Below are 22,439 nucleotides of genomic sequence, written 5' to 3'. Positions count from 1 at the left end.
CATAATTTGAATACAAGTCAGACCGCTTAGGGCTGGGTGGTTATGTATGGATCTGAATTATTGCAGGCGTGCTATTAGGCAGTTTGCTGTCCTTTGTTCAAGAAAGAAAACTGCCGTAGCATTTAGAGCATCTTAGACTTTCACAGAACAAAATCCAGTGGCATTAGTGCCTTCCAAAGCCTTGAACATGTCCCCCGAGCCCCCTTCAAAATGCCTGGCAGAGTTAACTCTGACCCTTGCTTACATTAACCTTTGTGTTCCCTAACCGTGAGGCTTTCAGAATAGATGAAAATCCACCCCCATCCCCATATACCCTTGACAGAGGACACAGCATCACCATGGGCTGCACACATGGCTTTGGAAGGGCCCCCACTGAGCAGGGAGCAGGGGCAGGGACAAGTGCTCAGCCAGCCAGATTGGAGGCCTCTACCCTGCTGTGACTGGGCCACAGATGTCTCTGCCTGTCACCCCTCCTGTCCTTCCCTGCAGGAATCAATAGTGAAGACTCAGTTAATACAGTGTTGTTCTGTTTGGTGAGCTAGCTGGTTTCTGTTGTGAATCACACTACTGATTTTGAAGTATAAACTTACGAATGCTACCATTTACAAACACCTCTGCCCCCCCCAAACTGTTAAGCAATGTAATATGTTTAAAGGATATCTCATTCCAGCAACCACTCCACTCCAGCAACCTTAGATATGTTGCCGTAGTGGAGTTTCAACGGGCAATGGTCTTATGGCTTCCAGGAACAAATCCTTTATTGCTGGGTTTTGTTTGTGTATTGAGACAGGGTCTTGTATAGCCCAGGCTAGCCTCAGATTCTCTATATAGCTGAGGTTGACATTGAACTCTCGATCCTTCTGCCTCTACCTTCCATGTGCTGTCTTGTCTGGGTTTTAATGGACTCACATTCCTCACATGCCCCTCCCACTACTTTCTCCTTACTCTAAAGCTGTATACTGTATTGTTTCTTATCTGAAATTTTGCTGTTTGAGGTTCTAGTGACCTGGGATCAACTGTAATCCAAAACAATAAAAGAAGAAATTCTTGAAGTCATAAACTTAAACAGTTTTAAGCTGTGTATTGTTCTGAGGGACATGATGAAATATTGTACCATTCCACTATGCCCTGCCTAGGATATAGATCGTCCCTTTGTCTGCCTTCCCATACATTAAGCTTGGTAGCCATCTTGGATACCAAATTGATGTTTGCAGTACTGAGGTACTTGTGTTAAAGTAATCCTTATTTTACTTAATCATGGCCTCAGAACTTATGAATTATGATTCAAAGGAGGCACCCGAAAAAAAAGAAAAACTCAAAAGGGAAAACAAAGCAAGACAATAGCCTTCCCCCTCAAAAACCCACACACAAACAAGGAAGGACAGGATAACTCTGGTACTATGTGGAAAGGCTGTCAGTCAGATAGAGAAAGACAGTATACAAGGTGGGCACTGCCTGAAGTCGGAAGCATCAGCCTGGATCCCATCCACCGCAGATGAATGGGTATGGTACTTGGTCAGTTATTGCTGCAACTGATTGGTACATGTGATTGGTACATGTGTACAACTTTTTTTGGTCCCACCTTTCTGTTTCACTCACTCAGGGCAGGAATAGCAGGTCATTTGATTCCAGATTCTGTCTCTGAATGATAAGACTCTCTGAGCTCTTATAATAAGAATGGAATTTGAGGTCACATTTAGGGATGAGAGAATGTTGAGTGATTAGTAATGTCTGCCATGAGCACAGACATGCAGGAGGAGGACGGAGGGAGGGGGAGGAGGAGGACACTGTCTCCTGACTCAAATCTTTTTATTTTTTTTTTTAAATGGAAATCTCTTATACAGATTCCAATGCTAGTCTTACAGTTGTGCACTATTTTCAGTATGATAGGCTTTACATACCTAAATTAATTCTCAAAGCCACCCATGAAGTAGTTCAAACGGGGAAACAAAGTCTCACACAGGTTACTTATATATCAAGATGATATAGCCGGGACATGGTCAAGAGGGTCAAGGTCAGGTGATCTCCTTCCAGAGCCCAGCCTGTCATCCCTAGCCTGTCCTAGCTCTTGCTTACTAATGTTGCATAGATTGCCACAGGGCTGACCTAAGACACAGTGATCTGTATTCCAGAAGAAAATGTAAAATCAATTGATAGAAATGATTATGTTTGGGCCTCAGGCTCTGGAATACAGGGAGAAAGAAGGACTTTTCACCAGAGAGAGCAGCAGAGACTTCCCCCTTCCTGTCCAGTGGGCAACATTTTCATGGCTACTTGCATCAGCTTTGAGTCTTCCCAGAGTTAGGAAGGAGGCCCTGTTAACATATGAGGGTGAGACGTTAGCCCCTTGCTGTCTAGGTCACTCCACTGGGGCACTGTTTATGAGTGGCTATTTTAAATGTTCACTGTCATTATGAGGGAAACATGGTCTTAGTATTTTTTTAAAAAGTATATTATAGGACTGTCTACATGTGCTTAGATGTTGAGGGCTTGCCTCACGTGCACGAGGACCTGAGCACACTTAGACAAGCCAGGCATGGGAGTGTGCTTGCCCTTTCAGGGCTGAAGAGTCAGGTACAGTGGCTCCCTGGGCTGGCCAGCCAACCTAACCTAATTGGTGACTTCCAGGCCAGTGAAAGATGATGTCTCAAAGAACATGGCAAGTGGCACTTGAGGAATGACAGCTGAGATTGTCATTCCACATGTACTCACACATACATGAACACAGACAGATATAATCCATTTGCTCACATGTCACAACAATAGTTGAGTCACAACAGGTTATAGTCGATGGTGTCCCACTAAGATTTTATTGCAAAGTTAGTGATGTTTTGACCAGCTTAGTTTGTATAAACATACAGAAAAGTGTTTGATAATCCATTACTTAGACTCTCACCCATTAAGTAATGGAGCAGTATGTGTGTGTTTGTGAGTGTATGTGTGTCTATTCACTGGAACAAATAAGTTATGTCTTTCATATTGTCTTGAAGAGACTTTTAAATGCTATTTGCTTCATTTATTAGCTTAACAAATACTTACTGAACACCTTTGTGTCATTACATGCTAGAACCATAAGATATGGTCACTGCCCTCCTAACAAGGCCCTGAGAGATTTGGTCTTTGTCCATGTAGTAACAGGAATGTTTAGTGCAACCCTAGTGGTCACAATGGAGGTGTCTGTGGTAGAGGGAGGAGAGACTTTAGAGCCATCCATCCCTTACAGATGCTCGAAGGCCACCAAAAGCATTGACTCTAGCCTCATTGTAATGGGGAGCCAGCGGAGACAGGGAAATGTAGTTAATCTCGACTGTCAATTTGATTGCATTGAGACTTTCCTAGAAGGTTCATAAAGCGTGCCTCTGGGCGTGTCCATGAGGGTGATTCCATTAGCCAAAGGGGTGGGGAACCTTCCTTGAGTGTGAGTGGCATTGCCATGTAGCTTGGGGGCCTTGGTGGAATAAAGGAAGAGAAGGGAAAGAGTCCATAGACATAGGTCCTCTTGCTTCCCGGCGGGCGCTCTGTTCCATCCTGCCTCCCCACTATGACAGACCTAGACTCTGAGACTGAGCCAAGTGAGCAGTTCTTCCTTGAAACTGATTGCTCAGATGGTGTTGTAGCAGCAGCAATTTTGATGGATACTGGCAGGTACTTGGGAGTTTATGTCATGAAATTTAGATTATTTTTTTTCAGGTTGAAAGAGAGCTGTGGTTACATTGGTGTATTAGTCAGGGTTCTCTAGAGTCACAGAACTTATGGGTAGTCTTTATATAGTAAGGGAATTTGTTGATGATTTACAATCTGTAGTCCAACTCCCCAACAATGGTCAGCAGCAACTATGAATGGAAGTCCAAGGATCTAGCAATTGCTCAGTCCCACAAGACAAGCAGTCAAAGAAGAGAGAGCGAATCTCCTTTCTAATTATGTAGGTCTCCAGCAGAAGGTGTGGCCCAGATTAAAGGTGTGTGCCACTATACCTGGATCTGAGACTTGCTTTGTCCTAGATGACCTTGAACTCAGAGATCTCCCAGTCTTAATCTTCTGGGATTCATAGCCATTATGGTTCAAGATCTCCCCACCAAGATCCAGGTCAGAAATTTGTATCTCCCAGCCTCCAGATTAGGATCACAAGTCAGCCTTCCAATTCTGGATTGTACTTCATTCCAGATATAGTCAAGTTGACAACCAAGAATAGCCACTACAATCCACCCCTTGTCAACTTGACACAAATAATATCTCATGTCCACATGGAACAATAGCGAGGTCATGAATATGCCTAACATGATATAACCATTCCTTGTACAATCGCAAATGCATTTGTAAATTTACAATGGGGCAATGTCTCTTGGGAACATTTTTTTAGTATCTCAACTTAAATACCAATTGACGTTAAAGAAATTGGAAGAAAGACAAATAAGTTCTTAACAAAATAAAACACGTCACCCAGGCAATGTAGCAGAGGGTGCTGAGAAACCCACAGTTTAGATAGAAACTTAAAACCTGCTGTGACATGGTCCCATCACAATCTAGTGTCATACCTCATCATACCTGGACCAGATGGTTCTGTACTGGGTCCTTTGGCACTCACCCAGGTTGTATCCTTGTTGCCCTTTGCCAGGCGTTAGTAGACCTAGTGTGACTCTTAAGTCATAAGGATGCTGAATGCCATGATTTAGCTGTTCCTCATAGATATTTTTTTTGTGCAAATACTTGAATGTTGCCAGGGACATTATCAAATGCGCTCAGATGGAGCATTTTCTGGCGTTCTCTGTTTGGGGGTCTTGAGAACAAGTGTATGCTGGAAGCCCTAACCTAGAGGCCCATTCCATCTCTGCCAGCCCCTGCTTTACACTGGTGGTGAGGCTTCTGGGCTGAGGGAATGTTGAGGATCCCTGGATATCCATGGGGTCCTCAAGGCAGTTGTGATACTCCTTGAATTTTGGTGGATGCCATAGTCTGCTGCTACACTTCTTACTTAAATACCAACTTCGTCAATATGGTGATTGTTAGGCAGCATCGGGAGGAGGTGCTCTTACTCAGCCTGGATTGTAGGGATTTCCTTGTTCTCTGGGTGTGGTCAGCTTCAGTAGAGACCCTCTGACCAAGGGTTTAGCATTTTTCAGTTGTTCAGGTCTATAAGAACTTGGACCCTGACACATTCATTTATAAAACGACATGTCCTATCATTGAGATTGAAACTCATGCAAAGGGCTAGGGCGATGGCTCAGTCAGTAAAGCGCTGACTGTGTGAATATAGGGGCCTGAGTTTGATTCCTAAAACCCATGTAAAAAGCCGGTTGATATGGCACATGTTTCTAATCTCTGTGCAGGGGAGGCAGAGATGGGTGCAATCTCTTAGGCTCCTTGACCAGTCAGCCTGGTGAGCTGTAGGCCAATGAGAGACCCTGCCTCAAACAAGAGACCCTGCCTCAAACAATAACAAAACCCCCAAACAAATGAAAGTGGATCACACCTGAGGAAGGACATCCAAGGCTAACGTCTGACCTCCGTATGTACATGCACACCTACATATGTCTACTTCCTCAACCCCACATGTGCCCATGCATGTCTGTGCACAAGCACACATATATACCCCAATTTATAAAAAACAGGTACCTAAAACTTAAGAGGCTAAGCTTTGGTGTGTTCCTAACTCCCGAAGAGAAACAGGCTCGCTGGCACATTCAATGACATGTGTTAGGATGCATGTCAAACTTTACACTTAAACTCACATCTCTTTCTTTCTTTTTCCAGCCAAACACCATGTCAGTGGCAACAGAACGGTTGAACCTTTCCCAGAGGGAACACAGATGGCTGTATTTGGTAAGATATCAACTCAGAAAGAAAACCCAAATACTGTGCAAAGCTTCCTGCCAACTTTCTTAGCTGTAGTAAGTGTCCTCGGGGCTTCAAAATCTGGGCTCTTCTAGATATTTACAAGTCGTTACAGCCAAGAAAAGTCTTGAGTTCTTAGTAATTTCTGGGTCCAGGAATACTTACTTTGTAGAATCCAGTATGTTTTAGCTGTCTAACTTTGACAGCTCAGATAACACACTGTAAGTTTGCTATTTCTTTTGTCCATACTCATTAGTTTAGGGTTTGAGTTTTCTTTCTTTTCCACACAGATGTATAACTTTGTCAAGTTGTTTGGAGTTACTATTAACCTCACCTCCACCACACACACACACACACACACACACACACACACACACTCCCCTAATTGCATGGTCTCTTTATTCTCCATGAATTGAGCACATACATTCATTGGTAGAAAACAGTAATTAAAAATATTTCAAGCAGAGCTGAGTCCAGTCCTTGGTTATGCTTGTAAAAATTATGGTGGTGACGTTAAGCTGAATTTTTTGGCTAATTCCAAACCATGTGGTGAAGAAGTCTTCTTTGCTCGGGTTTTCCACCTCTATAGTTTCTGTCTCCCACACTGCTTTCAAAATGTCCCTGCTTCTGGCAGCTCTTTGCCTTTCCCTCCCTCCCTCCCTCCCTCCTTCCCTCCCTCCTTCCGTCTCTCCCTCTCTCCTTGCCTCCTCTCCTTCTTCCTTTCTTCATGTTGCCTCCCTTCTTTCCTTCCTTGCTTCTGCCTCTGGCCTCTTCCCTCCAGCCAAGCTCTGAGGTCCTCTCAGACATGGCTACCTCTGACCACCAGAATTTTAACTGGAGGTATAGCTGTCTCTCCCATTTGTTTCTTTCACCTGTGGATAGGCTCCAGATCTTGGACATTCTAGAAACTTTTATGTCACCTGACTTGACACCTCCTCCAGCAACCATCAGAGGGATGTGTTCTTCTTGGTTGTCTCCGCAAGGGCAGTAGGCTGCTTGTAGGCACTGAAATGTACTTGGATTGGAAAACCGCTTCATATCAGCTCAGCCCCTAAACACGTACTTTCAGGAGAGAACATTCTCTTAGTCCCAGACGTAGAATCAGAACTAAACCAGAGGAGGGGCAGTTGGGAAATTATGTAACAGGTATCCAGTGTTTCCTAATAGTCAATCTTGCTCCAATGGGCTATCACCATTTAAGATGTCCCCACCTGTGGTTAAAAATCACTGTGCTTAGAAATGTAAACAGGTACTTCAGTTTCAGAGGAGACTTTATGTATCTTGGAGTCTAGAATGTTCACTGGGATTTCTGATTTAGTCATATTAACCTTTGTATTCTGGCGGTTTCATTACAGTGAAATCTCCTATTTATTGATGTGCATCGTCCTTGTGCTTATTTTTGTTTGTTTTAAGTCTCTCAGATTTGACAACCATGACACACTAGAAACTACATTCTGTATCGTTATAGTTTGAGTCTGGAATGTCCCCAGAAGCTCAGCTGGTGGCACTGTGGGGAGAGGGGGAATAGTGAAAGGAAGTTAAGTCATTGGGAGTGTGCCCTTGAAGCCACTATTGGGATCTCAGCCTGTCTTCCCCCATATCTGCTTACCAGCCACCATGAGATCATCAACTTTGCTGTACTATGGCCACCATGCCATGGTCCTCTGCCTTACCACAGGTTTCAGATGATGGCCGAACCATCATGGACTCAACCCATGAGCACTAACTTGTTTTCTCAGGCATCTTTGACAGAGTGATGACTAATATCTTGTTGGGAGTGACAAGTGCCACAGACCTGTCTTAGCAGGCTTCTGTCCCCTGCAATGTAGTAGGAACTAATACTCACTGACCTCAGAGTTGGAAACATCAGGGCATGTGTCTGCGCGAGATTCCTTTTCTCTTCCATTCCATACTGGTTTTCAGAGGTTTGCTACAACCTCACCAGAGTCTGACCTAGGGCAATACACTACCCTCTCCATGCTTTAGCTTTCTGTTGAATGGATCTGGGGCCTCTCCAGGTCTAGGCCCTTTGTTTTACCTCCTCTCCACTCAAGACCTCAGACGCACCTGTCATAGGGAGCCTGGGAAGTGCACTGCAATTGGCCAACTGGCCGATAGGTGTGGTGTGAAAAAAAAATGTCTAGGATCCCGGCATCTGGGTCAGAGGCAGAAGGGCTGCTATATACATCTGAAGGCTCATTTGAAAAAAAAACTAGTGAACAAACAAAAGGAGACGGACCGCTTGCAGAATTCAAGTTCACAATATCTAAAGGGCAAAATTATACAGAACCCAAAATAGCATATGCCTGACATCTAAAAATTCTGTCTTTAGAAGTGCAGCTTGGCTCTCCCTGCTGCTTAAATGAAGTTCCCAATTTGGCTAAGTGTATGCAGTCATTGCACAATGGGGGTTCCAGAGCTCTGCTCCTTTCCTGTCACTTGTCCACCTGGCTATAGGAGAGGAGAGAAGGGCTGGTGTGGGGAGGGCTCCTGTCATCTGGGTCACCTATAGCTGTGTGGAAAAGGCCAGATTGAGACAGCCCTTGACTTTGACCCTGCCAGCACGCAAGGGGCTGTTGAGCTAGCTAGGCGGTTGGCTCAGAGAGGTCATGTGACTTACCTAGGGAGGCTGGGCCTTTGGAGCAGGGTTTAATTTGAGCCAGAGACTACTTGGTTTGGAACTGACATCCTTTTTCTGATGTCACCTTTCTCTGCACTGCTCGAAGGAGCCTCACTGGGGCCTGATAGATTTTTAAAAAATGCCTTTCAGCCGGATCCACACACAAAAGCCTGATTTCCAGCCAAGCCAATTTAGTAAATTGATTTGTAAACTCCCGCCTGTTCCCAGAGTGCTCTGAAGGACCCTTGAGATACAGCTTTTGCTGGGAAAATGCAAAGACTCCTCTGGCTCTCCCCTACCCCCCTTCGATTTTAGTAGCAAATAATGCAGACAACACTGGCTGCATCTGCCTGCCTGTCAGTTACCCAGAGCAACAGTGGTACTTTTTACCTGTCCAAACTCCTCCTTCAGCCTTGGAGGTCTCAATACATTCTGCCAAAACAGTGTCACCAACTATAACTTCATCAAGTGACTGAAGAGTCAATGTGCTGAGGGGAATGCCTGCATGGCAGCTTTATGATTTGATCCAGTCTGCTGGTGGCTTTTAAATCGGCTTTGAGGGATCAAGTCCACGCCAGTGTGAGAAACACAGAGGTGTGTTGTGCCGGGCAATCAGAGATGGCTCCTTAAACAAAGTCCCTGGCATTCAGTCTCGGCAAGTTATTTTAAACTCGAGATAATCTTTGTTCTGCTTTTTGTAGTCTATCAGTAAATATTTACCCCCCCCCCCNCCCCCAGGTCTTCTCCCACTCCCTTCATGGATTGGGCTGACGTTATAGGGAGGCCACAGCCTCTGGTGCCTGTTTCCCCTCAGGCTTGCTGCTAATGCTCACGTACAAGTTAGAGAGAGCTTACACTCTGCAAAAGGGAAAGCGAACATTTTGCAGTTACATAATGTCTTTGCCTGTGCTGTCTGAGAGCACCCTGTGGCCACCCTCCCTCTAATCTGTACAGTGTCCTGTGAAGTGGGCAGAGAAACAGAAGCATCTAGAGATGAAAGATTCAGCCAAGCTCGGAGCCTACTTTCTCCCTTCTGAGAACAACGTTGGCCAGATCTCCATGCCTGTCTCAGGAAGGTTTTTCTCTGATCCCAATATCTTAATGAAAGTGACAGCTGGTGGCTGTGGGCCACTCTGTTCAACAGAGCATTAGGCTATAGCCCCAAGGGTCAGGGGAATGTTGTCAGCTCAGAACAGCTACTCCTACTCTGGAAAATTCTCCACAGGCAAGAGGATCCATCAGAGCAAAAAAAAAAAAAAAAAAAAAAAAAAAGCTTACTAATTGAGAAGGCTGTGTGGTGAAGGAAGAACGAGAGATGCTGGTCACAACTAGAGTTGAAAGAGGAGTTATTTGACACGTTGGGGCTAGAGAGATAGCTCAGTGGTTAAGAGCACAGTCCTCTTGCAGAGACCTGAGTTTGGTTCCCAGCACTCACATCGAGTACTTCACAAGAACTTGTAATTGCAGCTCAGGGGGATCTGATGCCCCCTGCTGACTTCCTCATGTGCCCACACTCATGCACACAGAGACTCACACACAGGCACATATCCATACCCAGAATTTAAACAAAGCAAAGCAAAACAAAACAAATCCCTTTAAAACTTTAAAGTACAGTCTTTGAGCATCTATTTGCCACCCAAACCAATACTTCCAAATCTGAAAGCTTGTCCTTGAAAACAATGTCTACACTGCACATTGGTGTACACATGTAATGGCATGTAATATAGGGGCTTGAGACAGGAGGATCACAAGTCCCATGCCAACCTGGACTGTATAGTGAGAGAATGAGACTCCCATCTCAATTAAACTTTTCTTTTAAAGGAAAGAACTAGAAATTATGTTAAAATAAGGTCTAAACTTATAGGGACTCACGTAACTGGAATATAACTTTTAAATACCCATTGAATAGGGTAGACATCGGAATATAAGACACTAAGGTGTACAAACGGAGGCTGAAAAAGGTTGGGAGCTGATGATGCTGTTACTGTACCAGGTCCTCTGCTTGAGCCACACTTGGAAGGCTTCCCTCCTTACTGACCTGTCTTCCCGAATGACTTCAGATCAATAGTCAGTTCCCACTTCTAAAGCCTCCTGCAAGGCACTAGGAGTTGGGGAACTGACTATAACTTGTCCAACACAATTTGCACAATACAGCTTGTATTGTTAGTACAATATTTTACTAACCCTGTCCAGTGATGTGGAGTAATGAACTCTCCATCACTGCAGGGATTCAAGTCAGACATTTCTAACCCATGCAGTCAGGCTGGCCAGCTGGCCAGCAGGCAGGCAGGCAAGCAGGCAGGCAGGCAGTCAGGGGTTAAATAGATTTTCAAGATCCCTTTCTTACAGTTAGGGAGAGTTTACTGTGGCCCAAAGGGGTAAACTTATTTGCTTTTTCCCCTCCCCTTTATTTTTGTCTGTGTGTGAGGGGTGCATGTGTATGTGTGTGGGAGTGAATGTGGAGGTTAGGGGTTTGTGTCAGGTGTATCCCTCCACTGTTCTCAAGTTTATCTTTTGAGTCATGGTCTCTCACCAAACCTGAAGCTCACCGATTAGCTAGGCTGACTGGCCGGTGAGCTCCGGGGACCTGCCTGTCTCTGCTTACCCCAGTGCTGAGCTTATAGGCATGCTCCAAAACCCAGAGGTTTGTTTGTTTGCTTTAAATGTGAGTGCTGAGGCTCGAACCCAGGTCTTGCATTTGTTTATTCAGGACAGGGTTTCTCTGTGTAGTACTAGCTATTCTAGATCTCACTCTGTAGACCAACCTCGCCTCGAAATTAGAGATCTGCCTGCCTCTGCCTCTTGAGTGCTGGGATTAAAGGTTTGTGCCACCACATCTGGCCCTAAACCTATCTTTATGAAATTGTTCCATATTCAAGACTCTGTTATCTTCTTGTTTCAAAGTCCATATCTAGGCTGCTCAGAGGTCCAATCCTACAAGGGGAACTTTAATGTCTATTATTAGGAAGGGACAGCAGAGGCTGTCCTCTATTGCCTCTTAGGTTTCTGATGGCCTCGTGGTAGATTTTTGAGACAACCAGCTTCTGAGAGACCTGTGATCTGTGCCAGGTTGTCTTGGGGGCCCTTCAATAAGGAGAACACATGCCAGTGTATCCTAAGACATCGGGGGATGTGCTGGTACCCCTGCCACCTGCTGATCTTGCCACCAGGACCAGACCTCTGCAGGCCTTTCCCAAAGTAATATACAGAAAAACTGGTCACAGGGGCATGGGGACCAGCAGCTGTCAGAGGCCCGATAATGTGCTCCACTCCTGGGGACACCTTTGTCACCTTGGGAGAATGAGATCAGTGTCTCTGTGAGGAACCCATCAGGAGAACAGCACTCCCCTCCCCACCTGGAATTGTGACTTTTTTTTTTCTTTAAACAGTCCTGGTTATTTGTTGGCCAGCTGAGAAAACAGACTTAGAAACAGCAGGCAATATGTCAGGCTTCAAAGGAAAATGTATTGGTGTCTCGCTGGCTCGCAGCCAACATTATGTTGGTAAATAATCAAATCCCTGTGCAGCGGGTTTCTCCCTGAACCTTGACTGAAAACTATTGAAGCTGGGTCTGGGAGGAGAAGAGTGGCAGCCACGCATTCCAGGGGAAAGGCTGAGGAGAACGACTGGGAATGTTTGTAATTAAGCAGGCCTTCTATGCCCACAAGACCAATGGGACAGCAAGCTGGGAACTGGAGCAAGCTTCCAAGATGAGGAAGCACTGAGTAATTTTCAGCACCTCTCCGTAGCTCAGTGGCTCTCAGTCTTCCTAACACTGTGACCCTTTAATACAGTTCCTCATGGTGTGGTGACCTCCAACCATAACGTTGTCTCATTGCAATTTCATAACTGTAGTTTTCCTATTGTGAACTGTAACATGGATATTTGATATGAAGGGTACCTGGTACATAACCCCTGTGGAAGAGTCTTTTGACTCCTAAGGGGATCGTGACCCATAGTCCCCTGAAGCACCCTCCAGGGAAGTCTTTAGTCATTGTAGACTTTTGATTTTTGTTTTTGTTTTTTTCTTAAGACAGGATCTCATATATCTCAGATTGGCTTTGAACTCACTAAGTGGCTCGGAGCCAAGGATGACCTTGAACTCATGACCACCTACCTCCAGCTTCTTAGTGCTGGGCTTCTAGGCATGCTCCACTGTGTCCTCGTTATGCAGGACTGAAGATGGAGCCCAGGGCTTCCTGCTTGCTAGGCAGAAACTCTTCCCTCCACATTCCTAGCTTTGGAGATATATTTTAAGGCAAGTTTGTTTTTTGCATCTTTTCCCCTTGTTGATGATCTTGACTTCCGTTTTATTCCTAGATGCAGATGGGCCTGATGACAGAGGGATGGGGCATGGAGGCCTCTGAACATGGGCCTGGGGTGTGACTGAGGAAGGGTAGCCATGCTGTTCTGAGAGAGAAGGGAGCTTGTCTGTAGTGGGAAGAAGGGACATGATTCTTGCAGGCATTTCCATCTTTTCCCACTGTAATACAATGTTGCCATCTATACAGTTCATGTGCAAGAACCATACAATCAAGTTGAAAAAAAAATCTGTGTAATTTTTAGAATTTTGGGATGGGCTGTCGTTATAGCTACCATAGGCCTATGGGCTGTTGGTGGGATATCCTGGTAGGGTGTGGTAAGTAGAGTCCAGGTGGGAATTGTGTGTACTTGAAGGATGCTCCGGGCAAGTAAGATGCCATTTACCACAGCAACACTTTATTGGTTTAGGCATTGCTTTTATACCAACTTTGGTCATTTCAGTGTGTAGAAGACCCAAGGGTGCCAGGTGGTGGCACACATTTAATCCCAGCACCAGGCAGACAGAGGCAGGTGGATCTCTGTGAGTTCAAGGCGAGACTGGTCTATAGGGCAAATTCCAGGACAGCTAGGGCTACACAGAGAAACCATGACTATAGACTCCTTCCCCATCCAAGATTCAAAAAAGTAAGCTCTCTCAATAGAACAGCTGAGGAGAGGGCCAGGAAGATCTGGGGCTCTCAGCGGAATTGTACTACAAAGACCTAGGGGGCTGCTGGATGAGTTTCCTGCCCCTTTTAGGTACAGTCTATTGAATGAAGAGGGGGGAACAAGGACAGCATGGGACTTGGGTCACATTACTGTAGAGAATGCTTTGGGGCCAAAGGGGGCATGAGATCCCCAGGGCACTGCTCATTGGCTCACTCGAGGGGCTCCTGGGCCACCCCTCCCTGCCAAGGTCCTGGAGAGTGACCTCAGCTTCACTCAGCTCCATTGGCTCCCATGTCCCTCCTTCATTATGCCAGACAAGACCTTCGTCTCCAGGGCATTGAGAGTGACAGCCTTGTGTTCTCAGAACTGGCTTCCCATCACCCAGGTCCCAGTACTGAGCTTTCTGCAAAGCCCACCCACACTGGACTGGACTAGCCCAGCCCAGGCTTCCTCCCATACCCCCCCCCCCCGCAAAGAGCTCTTGGTCTCAGTTATGAAGCCAGCTGGTTATGAATGTTATCATCTTCCTTGTCTCCTGATCCCCACCCAACAGGCCTGTTCTTTTAATATTTTTTTTAAAATAGGAAAAGGATTAATTTATTTTACAAACGTGGCAGACATTTCTCAAATTTCCAAGAAAGCATGCAGTCATCCCCCCCCCCGCCCCCAAGCCAGGCTGCAGAGCGATTGCGGTTAGGTTTTATTGTTTCGCATTCAGTTGTGTTTCCTTTGTTTCTCTCTGCACTCACGTTTCACAGACAGTAAACAGATGTAGACAACCACAAAACAGAATTGATTATTCAGCCTCAGTGAACCAAGCTAGCATTTTATTTTTGAGCACTGAGGATCAAACCCAGGGCTTTGTACCTGCCTGGCAAGCATGCTACCACAGAACTGAACCTGAAACCCCGGCTAGTACAGCTGAAGAAAACCTGAGTACCATGGGTCAAGTACAGGTAATATAAAAATGACATTCTCTCTCATGCTCTTATTCTCCTCAGCTATTTATCCTGGTCTTGACTGTAAAAAAAAAAAACCATGAAAACATATACAAGACGCAGTAAAGCAACAGACATTTGAACTCTGCTCGATCAAAGGAAAATAAGGACTGGCGAGATGGCCATGGTACTCAGGCCTTGGTTCACTGTGGGTAAAGGTACTCGCTGCCAAGCCTGGGGACCGTAGTTCAATCCCTGAGACCCACAAGGCGAAAAGAGAGAATCAGCTCTGGCAAACTGTCCTATGACCTCTACATGCATGCTGTGGCCCTGTGTGCCCACTTCCCTGTACACATAAATAAGTAAATGTAATAAAAGTTAAAAGGGGGCTGGAGAGATGGCTCAGTGGTTAAGAGCACTGACTGCTCTTCCAGAGGTCCTGAGTTCAAATCCCAGCAACTACATGGTGGCTCACAACCACCTGTAATGAGATCTGATGCCCTCTTCTGGTACATCTGAAGACAGCTACAGTGTACTCACATAGTAAATAAATATTTTTTTAAAATAAAATAAAAGTCTAAAAGATTTATGCAGATAAGGAGTATAAGACATATTTATAAATTTGTAGTATATAAAACTCCGCATGCAATTGGATTGGTGTTTTCTGACAGCAACATGGAGTAAGACCATTTGTATGATAGTCGATTGTTAAAATAGTATATAGGAAAGTTACTGTTTTAACAGTTTTAAGCATTCAATTTAGTATTGATAAACGCATTCACGTTGTTACGAATCTTCAGCATCCTTTAATCACAAGCTGAAGTTCTGTGGCTGTTAAACACCTGCCCCAACCCACTCTCCCTAGCCCCTGATGACTCCCATCCTGCCTCTGACTTTATCAGTCTGACTGCTCTGGGTGTCTAAGTGTGGAGTCAAGCAATACCCATTTGTGACTGGCTTGATTCATACAACAGCATGTCTCACAGTTCAACCACATACTAGTGTGTTATAGCTCCTCCTTTCTATGCTGAGTAATTTGTATGTATGTATGTATATATGTATGTATGTATGTATGTATGTATGTATGTATGTATGTATGTATGTGTGTATTATGTATGTATTTGATTGTATGTATGGAGTGTGGTCTATTCATTCATTTAGCCATCACAGGCACCTTTAGCTGTTTTCGCCAATGTTGAGATGAACATAAGCATGCAGAGCTCCTTGAATCCTTGATCTTTATCCTCTTGGTGACTAGACCCAGGAGAGAATACTCTGCTGGGGGTTCCTTGAAGTTTGTGACACACTACCATTCTATCTTCCTGAGCAGCTGACCCTTCACAGGCCCCAGTAAAGCACAAGTACCATTTGCCCACATCTCTGCCAACCCTCCTTCTACAAGAACCAAGGTGTCAACCTGAAAGCCTGTCAGTGGGCAAATGGGGAAAGAAAATGCAGCAGGCTTGGTGTTAACGCTGAAGGACACCACATCCATCATTATGGAACATGGAGGAGTCTGAAGAGCATTGTGCTCATTGGTAAATCAGGCACAGAAAGATGGGGCCATCTTCTCACTCGAGGAGTCTAGAAAAGGCGAGCTCACAGAAGCAGAGAATGAAATCGTGGGTGCCAAGGCCTGAGGCTGGGGTGCTAAAGGAAGGTGGAGAGATGCTTGTCAAAGAATGCAAAATGTCACTCTGATACAAAATAGTCACATCTTGACTACAGTTGATATGACAGACACCAGAAAATCATTACAGAGTGGGTATTAGGTGGGCTTACCTACTCCCTCAAAATGACAAATTCATGGGAGTTATGTTAATTAGCTTGATTTAATCACTCCACAGTGGATACATGAGCCAATATGGTATGCACCATAATTATATTCAGTTTTCATTTAGAAAAGATAAATTAATAAAAATAGTTTTGAAGAGATTAATAAATGTGGGGGGGAGGAGGCTAGAGAGATAGCTCACTTAGTAAAGTTCTTGCTTTACAAGTATAAGGCCCTAAGTTCAAATCCCAGCACCAAAAAAGAACACTGAGGCAGTGACACACACACATAGAAGAAGCCCACTTCTAGGGAGGTGGAGGCTGGTGAGTCCTGTGGCTCAATGGTTAGCAAGCCTAAACTTGATTGTTTAGCCTCAGGCTAATGAGAGACCCTGTCTCAAGATACAAAGTACACAGTACTCAAGAAATCACACCCAACATTGTTTTTCTGGTGTTCACACACATGCACACACATGTGAACACACACACACACACACACACACACACACACACCAATTAAACATTCAAGGCAATATGCTAATGCCCACTAGAGAGCCTTTTCAGCCCACTATTGCTCCACTCAGAGGTCAAGGATGCAGTGTTTTGACATCCTTAGCTGTTTGCTGTTCTACAGCCACCCTCCTATATGGCCAGGACCCAGTTTGTTCCGGGATGCGGGTCTTGGAGCATACTCGATATAACATGTTTGAGTCAGAGACAAGAGGCAAACTCATTCCCAGAGTCCACTTTCAGCTGTCAAACACCGTGTGGCAGCTTATCAATATAATTTATATCACACTGCCCTGCCTCATGTGACATATGCTCCTTTCTGTCATTGTAATTGACAGAATTTCTTGCTCTTTTAGTTTAAATTTAATTTTAGATTTATTTATCTTATGTGTATGTGTGTATGGATGTTTTGCTTGCTTGTGTGTCTATGCAGCATGTGCATGCTTGATGCCAAAGGAGGTCAGAGAGGTCATCAGCTCTTCTGGAATTGAGTTACAGACAGTTGTGAGTTGCCATGTGGCTGCTGGGAATTGAACCAGTGCCCTTAGCCCTTGAACTATTGCTCTATTGTCCAATTTTGTTATTTTCATGGCTAAATAGTATTCCACTTCAGGTGTATGTAAACATATATAACACATTTTATTATTATTATTATTATTATTATTATTATTATTATTATTCAGTAAGCCACCATAGACACTGGCTAATTCTATCTCTTGGTTGCCTGGAGCAATCCTCCAATGAATGCCGGGACACAGACATCCCTTTAGCACATTCATACCTTTGGGTAATACCCAGTAGTGGAATGTTGGATCCTTGAGGAACCACCATATTGTGTTCTATTGTTGCTTGAACTAACTTATGTTCTGTGTTTGTTGGGGATATGAATTGGGACTTCTGCATGTGTACGAGTGTGCAGCCACCAGCTGAGGATATCTGGTCTCCTCCTCCATCTCTCTGCCTTACTTCCTTGGCAGTCTCTCTCACTGAACCTGGAGCTCTCCATTCTTCAGCTGCACTGGTGGCCAGCAGGACCCAGTCTCCAACACCTAGCACTGTGGTTACAGGGGTGTGTGTGTGTGTGTGTGTGTGTGTGTGTGTGTGTGTGTTTACTGGTTTTATTTATGTGGGTGCTGGGATCTGAACCCAGGTCCTCGTGTTTGTGCAGCAAGATTTTTCTCTCACTGAACCATCTCTGCAGCTCTTATTCTTAACTCTGTAGACAAGACTGGTGTTCTCTACATGGTCATCAATAGTTTTTGTCTTCTTGATTTTAGCATTCTAGCTACAGTAAGATGTTATCTCATTGTGGTTTTCATTTGCAATTTTCCTAATAGCTAATAAGGTTGGGCATGTTTTCATATACGTGTTGGCCTTGTATGTCTTCTTTTGAGAAATGTCCACTTAGATAAATTGCCCATTTAAAAATCATCACCGCCATCATCGCCACCATCATGATCATTACCATCATCATTACCATTGTCATTCTTATCTACTATTGAGCCATTTGAGTGCTGTATTTATTCTGATTGTTAACCCCTTATCAGATAAAGAATACTTTACAAACGTGTATGCCATGGTGCAGGCTGTCTTTTTACACAGCTGCTCTTCAGAAGCAGTTTATTTTGATATAACTTCATTGATCTCTTTCCGTTTTTGTTTGTGCTTTGGAGGTCTTATTCAAAAATTGGCTGCTCATGTCAATGTCCTGAAATGTCCCTGCATTTCCTTCTAACAGTGTTGTGGTTTCCATTTTGGATTTATCTCGAATCCACCCTCACTGAGTAGATTTTCCTCCAGGGTTCTACTTTCATGGCTATCCACCTTCTCATCATTGTTTATTGACAGACTGCTCCATCTTCCCTCATGTTCTTGGTGTCTTTGTTCAAAGCTCAGTTGGCTGTTACTGTGTGGAGTTATCTTGGGCTTCTTTGTCCCATTCCATTGATCCATGTGTCTAATGTTATGGGAGGGTCATGCTGTTTTGATTAGTGGTTTTTTTTTTTTTTTTTTTTTTTGTAGTACATTTTGAAGTTTGGTATTATGGTGCCTGTAGCTTTTTAAAAATCTTGTTGCTCAGGTTCGCTTTGACTGAGGTTTTGTTTTTCGTTTTATTGTTTTGTTTTGTTTTGCTTTGGTATGATTTTAAGATTGCTTTCTCTGTTTTTGTGGAGAATGTCATCTTTGTTTTAGTTAGGATTACATTGAGCTTGTCAGTCACTTTGCATAGGTTGAACCTTTACCAGAATTAATTCTCCCAATATGGGAGCCTGGGATAATCTTTTTGCTTTTTGGTGTCTATTTCAATTTTTTTCCTCAGTGTTTTATATTTTCCACTGTATAGTTCATTTCGTTTCTTGGTTAAATTTATTCCTAGCTATTTTTGTGGCTCTTGCTGATCAGGGTGTCGTAAATCTAGGTCACTCATGGTATACAGAAACCCCACCGAGTTCTGTTTGCTGCTTTCGTGCCCTGCAGCTTTGCTGAATTTAACGAACATTTATTGACCACTTACTGAATACCAAGCAATCCTGTAAGAAGGATATTTTGGCAGGGAAAACACTGAAAACTAGGAAATGTCATTAGGAAGAAATAGAGTGTAAATGGCTGCATGACACATGGTACAGGGATTGTGGGTGACTCACAGGGAAACACATACTGCAATACCAAGTTATGTGGCTGCCCGTAGAGCCCTGCGTGTGGACTCCTGGCAGGCCCAGTGGGCTGAGCCACCAGCAGAGACTTATCACTTCTGGTTTGTTTTTTTTTTTTTTTTTTTTGGTTTTTCGAGACAATGTGTTCTTGGTCCATTTTTAGTGAGTCCCCAAAGTCAGGGTCCAACTCAGTTTTTTTTTTTTTTTTTTTTTTTTTTAACCATCTTTCTAGAGCAAAATGGTGCCTGACCAGGTCACAAGGGCTCACAATGATACTGCTCAGCCCCACTCGAACACTCAGCTTGTCAGCTGTCTTGTTCCTGCCTCTGTCTTGCCACCTGTGCACTAAGAGGAATGACTTTGCACTGACCCTGCCATCTGTCCTCTCTTCTTTTGAGAGAAGGAGAGCCGTTTATACTGACCCTGATTGTCTTCTGCCATTTCACTGCTTTTCAAGAAAGCTAACAGAGGGGCAGGCAGTGGCTGCAGATGGCTTTGGGAAGCTTTCGGGGAAAATGTCTCCATCTGGGGCCTCTTCCCCACCTCTGTATGCCCTGAACTCTCTCTTAGGAGAGAGCTGGAACTGAGTGCATCCCTCTGTGGTAACTGGCATCCACTGCAAATGTCATGACCATTTGTTCATTGACATTCCATAGACCTCCTACCCTCTATCAAAAGGAAAACCAACTTATTAGTACCTTGTAGGGCGCAGAGCCCGTGACAGATACATCTGGGGAACAGAAGAGTGAAGGATGCTTCTTGCCGCAGTGAGTGCTGGTTCTGGTTACTCTGTGCTCCTCTTTGCCCCAACCAGCTGCTGAGCAAACTTGTCCTGTTCTGCTGGCACCTTGTACTCTCTCTCAGCCAGCCACACAGCCCCAAGAGCCTTTTGCATCCTCGGAATTGAAAGTCTGTGTTTGTTAAATCCTTTGCTATCCTCTGGCACAGCTTGAAGCCACTGGCTCTCCAGCCACCTGGAGATGTGTTCTGTCTGGTTGCAGAGCCAGGCTTCCACATGCCTGGGGCATTCTATTCAGGGGAATGCAGGGCCTCCTCACACCATCCCTGGGGAAGCATCTGTGGGTCTGCTGTCTTTTTAAAGGCCACAGACACACTAGGGTACATCGTGAGGAAAGCAGATGGCTTTGGACACAGAGGTGTCTGTTGAGGGGCAGGTGTGAAGACTTGGAATCAGCATGGCACAGGGGAGCTCAGTCAAGCTCCCAGGGCTGCCATCACATGGTCAGTGAGTCATAAGCTTGTCATAAGGAGGAGAGGCTAACTTTGGTCTTCGTGGCCTCAAAGGAGAGGACTAGAGGGACAGAGGGACATTCAGCTCTTTGGTGTGATGGAGGAAGAGCTTTCCAGCTGTTGTTACATTTCCCAAGGAGAACTGGGCTAAGCTTCTTCTAGACAACTGATTGCCAGGATGTGTCAGGAGTTTTGAAGGCACAAGGCATCTAAGCTAGATTAGAGGCAGAGTCTTTCCAGCCTTGGGGTTCTGATTCTTGAACTGTGTGTGTGAGTGTGTGTGTGAGTGTGTGAGTGTGTGTGTGTGTGTGTGTGAGTGTGCGTGTGAATACAGACTTAAGAGAACAATCTGGGGAAGGGCTGGAGCATGGAAGTGGTGAGAACCCAGAGGTGCTTCATCCTGATGCTGAGGCTGAGTAGTACAGATGTGCACACATCTGGGCATGCGTGCATCTAGAGGGCAACCTGAAGAGAATGCCTTATCAGGTTCAAGCAGCATTAGGAACGGATGTGGACAGAAAGCAATTAGTCATCATCAAATATTAAAGATATCAATCAGCTCCTATGTGCTGTATGGCATCTCTAATTAGCAAAAAGCATTTTAAAATTTTGCAGTTTCAAGTAAGGCTTGTGGGAAGGAGGTCATCTCACTGAGTCTTTTAACACAATGTGTAAAATAAAGTCAATCGGGAGAACAAAGGGAATAAGTCCATCTTTATCACGTGCTCATCTTCTACGAGAGCCAAAGCTCTTCCTTTCCTGTCCTTTCTTTCCTTGGATCAGCAGTGGATTGACCAGTTTCTGTCACTAGGATCCAGAGAGTTGTTACTGTCCCTGTCCCTGCCTAGTTCCCTTTCAGAGCAAAAATCTGCACTGCCCATTGTGGCTGGGACTTGCATATCCCTATGTGCCCTGGTGGGAAGTCTCATTAGGGTGTTGATCTGACACTTTAAGGAGGACAGGGGACAGTGAGAAGGGCCTTGGAGATGTGCTTCATACTACATCTACTGCACTAGATGGTCACTGATAAGCGTTGAAGATGCAATTCAGTTGTATTATCCACAATCAGATCAGCTGCCCAGGCTTGAAAAAGTCCATCAGGATTGGGCCACTGATTGATGTCCCTTTAGAGGAGAGACTGGCGACAGTTATTAGACCTTCACCCAAGACTCCCACAACCCTCCAGCCATCTGTCTGTAGTTCTGCTGTGATGGCAGGCAGCCCCCTCCAGGTGTGAGGAGTATAGAGGCTGGGGAGTTAACTGGTGAAAGGGTCCTTCAGAGTGTCTGTGGGTACTTTGCAGTCAGTGACCCCTCACCAGTATTCTCTAAGGAAACCAATAAACTCCTTGGTCCCCAGGGTGCAAATGGTGCAGTTGTAGTTTAGTTTGCTGCTGGGACCATGAGAAGAGGGAATAGGTGTTGTTTGTCTCCCAAGGGAAGGAATTCACATAATAAGTCCCAGGAGAGTGCTCTTTCAACTCTGCAGGGTCCACACTGTGTTTATCTAGTGGGTGATGCTGAACCCTCTGCAGAGAAATGCAGTTCAGAGGCTGTGTCTAGCTCACTGGAAGGATGCTTAGCTGTCTAGTCCAGTGTCTGAGGTTGTGTCTTGGGTGGCAGTAGGAGAGGGAACGGCAGCTTTTAATCCCATGGCGTGAATCCCAGCCTGCCTTGCTTCTCTGTTCTTATACAAGGGGTCTCAGCAAACAGAGCTTCGATCTCCTCCTCCTTCAAGTACTACTGTGTCTTCTCACAGGGTTTGGGGGAAATTCATGAGCTCAAAAACCAATTCCTTCTGTCTTCCCTCCCTTCCTCCCCCCCTCTCCCTCCCACCCTCCTTCCCTTCCTTCCTATCTTCCTTCTTTTTTTTCTCCTCTCCTCTCCTCTC

General features: G+C 44.9%; 1 protein-coding gene across 2 annotated transcripts in view; it reads left to right on the top strand.

Annotated features, from left to right (window-relative positions):
- Positions 1–22,439, top strand: part of Msra (methionine sulfoxide reductase A) — a 319,640-nt gene that overhangs the window by 123,121 nt on the left and 174,080 nt on the right. For both annotated transcript variants that reach the window (XM_021203730.2, XM_021203728.2), the window contains exon 2: positions 5,752–5,820. In XM_021203730.2, coding sequence (XP_021059389.1) covers positions 5,752–5,820 — 69 coding nt within the window. The remainder of the gene's footprint in view (positions 1–5,751; positions 5,821–22,439) is intronic.

Source organism: Mus pahari, chromosome 8 (assembly GCF_900095145.1).
Source record: "Mus pahari chromosome 8, PAHARI_EIJ_v1.1, whole genome shotgun sequence".
Taxonomy (NCBI): domain Eukaryota; kingdom Metazoa; phylum Chordata; class Mammalia; order Rodentia; family Muridae; genus Mus; species Mus pahari.
This window is presented reverse-complemented; position numbering and strand designations above follow the sequence as displayed.